Source organism: Odocoileus virginianus, chromosome 10 (assembly GCF_023699985.2).
Source record: "Odocoileus virginianus isolate 20LAN1187 ecotype Illinois chromosome 10, Ovbor_1.2, whole genome shotgun sequence".
NCBI classification, from domain to species: Eukaryota; Metazoa; Chordata; class Mammalia; order Artiodactyla; family Cervidae; genus Odocoileus; species Odocoileus virginianus.
Window position 1 is genome coordinate 4,802,553 of NC_069683.1, and position 6,759 is coordinate 4,809,311.

General features: G+C 38.2%; 1 protein-coding gene across 1 annotated transcript; it reads right to left on the reverse strand.

Annotated features, from left to right (window-relative positions):
• Positions 1 to 4,919: 4,919 nt before the first annotated feature.
• LOC110125216 (olfactory receptor 4C16-like) lies at positions 4,920 to 5,853 on the reverse strand. Its single transcript, XM_070472838.1, is given in 2 exon segments — positions 4,920 to 5,738; positions 5,740 to 5,853. Coding segments are annotated over 2 exon segments (933 nt in total).
• Between the last annotated feature and the right edge of the window lie 906 nt (positions 5,854 to 6,759).

Here is a 6,759-nt window from a genome sequence, read left to right on the forward strand (position 1 = left end):
AAAAGATTTTAGTTTAAGCCCTAGTTGTCAGCTGGCTATACCTATTTCTTAGTCTAATCACCTTTATTTCTCCATAGAATGAAAACCTGTCTGAGGGAAAATGAGACAGATTTACCTAGTTTGACTAATGGAAGACACCATCAAAATGCATTATTAGCATGATGAGAGTGAGGATTAACAAAATGCATCCCAGGATCATCCATTTCTTCAGCTATATGCCTTCTTGTTAAGCTCATGACATTTCACAGAATGGGAGATATTCCATGTTGCACATTTACAAAAAACATCAGTTTTATATACTCATGAAGGTTGTTTAAATAAAGTGATAAATATGGTCATAGAATTGCATTTATAAAAATGAAAAGAATTGCTCATTTTTCAAGACTTTTAATTACCTGCAATAAGGTACTAAGTTTTACTTACAATTTCTGTAAGTATATTGTAAGTAGGATAATTATATCTAATACATTGTTTTAGATGCAGGATTTGTTAATGTAAAAAAAATTATACAACACTTGTAAAACCTTTGGCATTGCTTTTTGGAAATTATTGCAGTGGAAACCTCAAAAAAAAAAAAAATGGAAGTGTTTTAAGAAAGCTCTATGAGAGATGTCTCACTCAAGAGTACCTGTTTCCTGAAAGAGGTCAGAAAAGCCAATCAGGCAGTCTTCACAACTTTCCCTGAAAAAAAGTGCTGAAATGCACTCGTCAAGTCAGGGAATACACAGGACAGAATGTTCCCGAATGTCAGAGCTGGAAAGGAACGGAAGGCATCCGATCCACTCCCCTTGTGGGCAGTCTCAGTCAAGTGACTGAGGGAGAGATGCTGAGGGGGCTTCACTCTTCAGGGTTGCAGCTTCGAATGACAGCACACGCTCCTTCCGTATCTGTTCCACTTGTCAACATTAACGATTGTGTGGATAAAATAGATCCAGCAAAGGGCAGGACAGCCAGATGTTCATTTTCCCGCAGAGTGTTTATCTCGGCCCCACACTTTCCTCATGGCATTCTTCATGTCTGCGTTTCTCAGGGTGGAGATGAGACGGTTGAACATGGGGCAATCATGGTGTAAAACGGCAGAGACCTCGTAGCTCCTGACACAGACAGCCATGGGGACATAGGTGGAGATGAGAGACAAGAAGAACTGGAAGACCACAGTGATGTGTGAACCACAGGTGGAGAGGCTTTGCGGGGGCCTCGGATGAGCCAGTCCTCAGGGTGGACAGGATGATGATGTAAGAAATCACCAAGGCAGCAAAGGTCAAAATGGACAACACCCCGGTGGTGGTAATGATTGCAGTCACCCGCAGTCTAGTGTCCGTGCCGGCCAGCTTCAGCAAGGGGAATACATCTCAGAAATAGTGGTCTGTTTGACTGGGGCCACAGAAAGGAAGTCCAATGATAACACTTGCATGATTGGATGGCTAAAGGCTCCCATAGCAGAACCATCACAAGGACAGGGCACACCTGTCTGTTCATGATGACCATGCAGTGAAGAGGTCTGCAGATGGCGGCACAGCGGTCATAGGCCAGGGCCACCACCATGAAGAGCTCAGTGGCTCCAAAGAAGTGGGCGTAAAACATCTGGGCCAGGCAGCTGTAGGAGATGGCCTTCTGCTGGGCCAGCAAGTCAGCGATCAATCTGGGTGCCACCGTGGAGGTGGAGCAGACCCCCGTCAAGGACAAATAGCTGAGAAAAAGTACATGGGCTGTTCACCGAGGCGCCTGCCCCCGATGGTGAGAAGAATGAGCAGATTTCCTGAGAGAATCGCAATATAGCAAAGTAAAAACAGCATGAAGCAGGCAACTTCCGCATTCTCATCAGTAAAGAGCCCCAGGAGGATAAATTCTGTGACATTTTCATGTCCCATTGCTTCTGTGGGTTTGATCGTTAGAAGGGCAACTTAGTATTCCTGAAACACGCAACTTTTTCAAGTTATTTATGTATTTCAAAAGTCATTCATTTAGTCAATAAATATATATTGATGTTTCCAAATGATATAAACATTATAACTGCTGCTAAGGGTACCGCAGTATACAAAATACACACATCTCACTCACACATAAAGTTTATTAGAGAAGACATACAGTGATAATAATAGCAAAAAATAATCGACGTATTGAGGTGGAGCCAAGCAGAATGCAGAGTCTGCCTCTCCCCACTGTAGGGAACCTGGATGACAGTGGTGGGGATGGCAACACCCAAGCAGATGGGAGGACCCTCTGAGTGACTGGAGAATATTGACTCGAGTGAGATCTCCTGGAGGTCCACATTTCAACACCAAGACCTGGCTCTACCCAACTCTCTGCAAACCCCAGTGCTGGAAACCTTGGGCCAAATAATCGGTAAGACAGGAACACAGTCCCATTAAAAAAAAGGGGGCAAAAAAAAGAGGCAAGAAAAAATATATATATTACAGACAAAGGAGCAAGGTAAAAACCTACAAAACCAAATATATGAAGAGAAAATATATTCTTATATTTTTTAAACTACATGAGAAAAGAATTTAGAGTAATGACAGTAAAGATGATCCAAAATTATAAAAAAAAAACAAAAAAACAGAGTGCAAACAAAGATTGAGAAAATACAAGAAATGTTCAATAAAAACATAGAAGGACTAAGGAAAACATGTGGAGATGAATGGCACAATAACTGAGATGAAAAGTACAATTGCAGAATAACTGAGGCTTAAAAAAGGAATAATTGAGCTGGAAGATAGAATGGTGGAAATGACTACTGAGGAGCAGAATAAACACAAAATGAAAAAAAATTGAAGACAACCTCAGAGAACTCTGAGACAACAGTAAACACACCAACATTCAAATTTTAGGGGTCTCAGGAAGAAGAAGGAAAAAAGAAAGAGCCTGAGAAGATATTTGAAAAGATGATACTTGAAAACTTCTTTAATGTGGGAAAGGAAATGGCCACTCAAGTCTAGGAAGCTCTGACAGCTCCTCCCATACAGGATAAACTGTAGGAGAAACACACCAAAACAGTATTAGTCAAAGTAATAAAAAGCAAACGCAAAGAAAAAAATATTAAAACTGAAAGGGAAAAACAAAAAAACAGTGTACAAGAAACCCCCATAAGGCTATCAGCTGATTTTCCAGCAGAAACTCTGCAGGCCAGAAGGGAGTGATAGGATCTATTTAAAGTGATGAAAGAGAAAATTCTACAAACAGCATTACTTTGCCCAGCAAGGATCTTAGATTTGACAGAGAAATCAAAAGCTTTACTGACAAGCAAAAGCTAAGAGAATTCTGCAACACCGAACTAGCTAGCATCTGTGTCATAGCACAGATGACTTATTTACTGTAGCAGATGTGATTAATAAAAACTGAAGGATTAGCCTTGAAATTCTCAGAATCTAAAAAAAAAAAAAAAGATATGTATAGAAAGGGTCTATACTTCATTGCCGAATTCACAAGTTTCCATTCCACACTGATCTTTTTCTCAAGATAGAGAATACAAACTTCTGGGTACAATGAAAGTAAAACAAATTTTGTGCTCATAATAAAATTATTAACTTGTAAATAGAAATAGAAGCTCCAAATAAACAAAAACACTAGTATTGAATTTTCTGTATGGATAAAAATGCAAATAAGAAATCAGACAAATCATAAAATTTCTTAATGACCATGTAATTAGAGACTTCAGTGATAATGAATGGTGAAAGATGATATCCATCTCCACTGGATACATTTAATTTTCATCCAAATATCTTAGTCTTTCTTAAGTTACTCTACTTTCTATATTGTTTTAAAACTCACTAAAACAATTCACATATGTGGTATAACTATGTTTCAAAGCCTAAATACCCTCCCCTGGATTAGAATGTTCTTTATTCAATTAACTCTTATTTATAAATTCCCTACCATTGACTACATGTACACATTTTTTTTTCCATTTATTTTTATTAGTTGGGGGCTAATTACTTTACAGTATTGTAGTGGTTTTTGCCATACATTGACAGGAATCAGCCATGGATTTACATGTGTTCCCCATCCTGAACCCCCCTCCCACCTCCCTCCCCATCCCATCTGGGTCTTCCCAGTGCACCAGATTTCTTTAAAGCTCCATAAATATATCTTCCTCAATTTGCAGCTTCTACACTATAATCATAATAAACTGATATTTAAAGATATTATTATAATTAGTATGACTCAAGAGAAAACTTAATAGATCCCCCAAAATAGAAGGAATCACTTTAATAGCAAAAAGTCTTTGTTGTTGTTGTTGTTTTTACAGAAAGAATGTTAATATGAGGTAAACACCAACAGTCAGAACCTCCCTTAGGAAAAAATACTACAAAAGGGTGAATTTTCTCATAATGTTCTGTCACTTTTCTAGAACAATTAGGCAAACATACAAAAAAAGATTTTAACTGTAACCCAAGAAAAAGAAGACAGGTTTCCTAGATTAAATATTTTGTCTTTATAATATGTATGTACTATTATTATTTGAACCTGGTGATTTTTGCTGAAGTTAGTAAGAACAACCAAGTTGAAGGTCCATGATCAGACATTTGATCCCAGTATCTAAGAAATAAACTCTTTGAGACAAAAATATGTCAGGGTGTAGAGAAAAGCATAAAGTGTAATGTTAAACAGAGGAATCCAGAAGTCACACAAGGGAGGAAAACAGCAGATGAAAACCACAGTGATATTAGACAGACAAGAGCGGCAGAGACAGCAGTGAAGAACTAAGACCATGATCTTACATGACTGTGCCTGATGCTGCCGGTTCCGCAATGACTCAATGCTAACTGGCATGTGTGGTCACACTGCCTGTTTTATTAAAGGAAGTAATCTTCATGCTCTGAGTTAGGATTAGATTAACTCCACAATAAGAGGACATTATTGTCTATGGGCTTCTTTAAGATCAATCCAAACTCTGAAGAAAACTTTGAAACTTCCATTCATCTTTTGTCATCTGAGACCACCTTCTTGCTCCATAACTTCCACATGGCACTTTTCACTTCTGCATTCCTCAGGGTATAAATCAGAGGGTTGATCAAAGGTGTTCCAAGTGTATAAAACACAGCTATCATCTTATCCATGGAGAAGGTGGTTGCAGGGCGAGTGTATATAAATATGCAAGGACCAAAGAACAAGATGACCACGATGATGTGGGAGATGCAGGTGGAGAGGGCTTTTTTCCTCCCTTCAGCACTGTGGTTTCTCAGAGAGTGCAAGATGATGGCATAGGATAACATCAGCATGATAAAACTCACTGTACAGATGGCCCCGCTGTTGGACACCAAGAGTAGGTTGGTCACATAGGTGTCTGTACAGGCAAGTTTCAACAAAGGCTGCAAGTCACAGAAGTAGTGATCAATTACATTGGGACCACAGAAAGGCAGACTCAAGGCTAGAAAAATCTGAGCTGATGAATGCACACAGGACCCCAACCAGGCCAGGGACATTAGCACACCACAGACTCGATGACTTATGATGGTCGTGTAGTGTAGAGGCTTACAGATGGCCACATAGCGGTCAACAGCCATGAGGACAAGGATGAAGATCTCCAGGCAGCCAAAGAAATGGAATGTAAAGACTTGGATCATGCACTCACTGAAAGAGATAGTGGCATTCTTCAAAAGGGCATCAGCAATCATCCTAGGGGCTATGCATGTAGAGAAGCAGGTATCAGATAAAGATAAATGGAAAAGGAAGAAATACATTGGACTCCCTAGTGCCCTGCTGGTCTTGATGGTAGTAATAATCAGAAAGTTTCCCCAACAAGGTCCCCAAATAGAAAATCAAGAAAGTGGCAAACACTATTTTCTTCCTAGCAGGATCTTGTGTCAACCCAAGCAGAATAAACTCAGTCACATTATTATTCAGTTGCATGATTTCATCAGTGAGGGGAAGGTGTGACTGTTAAATGCTTAATCTGCAAAAAATAGAAAAGAATTAATTTGTGATGTGATGTGTGATTTTTAGGAATATTTTAAGTGAGATAAATATTCTTCATCATGGACAGTTTAGTTGTGGTTTCTTAACAAGTCACGTCAACACTTAATTTGTAATGACAAATTCATGGGGTCATTATGAGTCCCATGTAAGACTGTGAACAGTAGACTTTTCTGTAGCACTCTTCAAATGCAACTGTTTGTTAATGTTACATGATTCTCATTAATTTTGCTCAATGAATATTAAGTTAAGAAATACAGTTCCATTTTATTAACTTAATTACTTTCCCTGTTCATTTAATCGGGGTGGGAGGAGGAAGCATGTTTGGATAGTGTATCAGTTGGCATTTTGGATATATTTTACTGCTTATGGAAGTTCATAATATAAATGTAAAAATTACAGCCCAGTCCCATCCCCTAAATATGTCTCCATATACCAATGATATATATATATATATATATACATATAATGCTTGTTATACTTACTTATAGAAATGTTTATTATTATTAGTCTATAATATGATCCACTTCACTGTGCATTCCCTTCCATATGTGGCAGCTTGAAAAGAGGAAGATAAAGCACTTATAATCTTTCAATTATAACGTCCTTACTTTGAAACAACTTTATGATATTCATTACTTGACATACGCTAATGGAGAGAAGTGAATGTTCTTCAATGGTTGATAATATCACAAATATTTCCAATCCCTGTTTTCTTTTTTCTCATTTCTGGAAACACCCTTCAAAACATGCAAAGTTCCAGAATTTACTTGTAAATTCCAAGGGGTGTTCACTCAATAGTTTATATGTTTAAATTTTAAGTGCTTTGCTTAAGCATTTTAG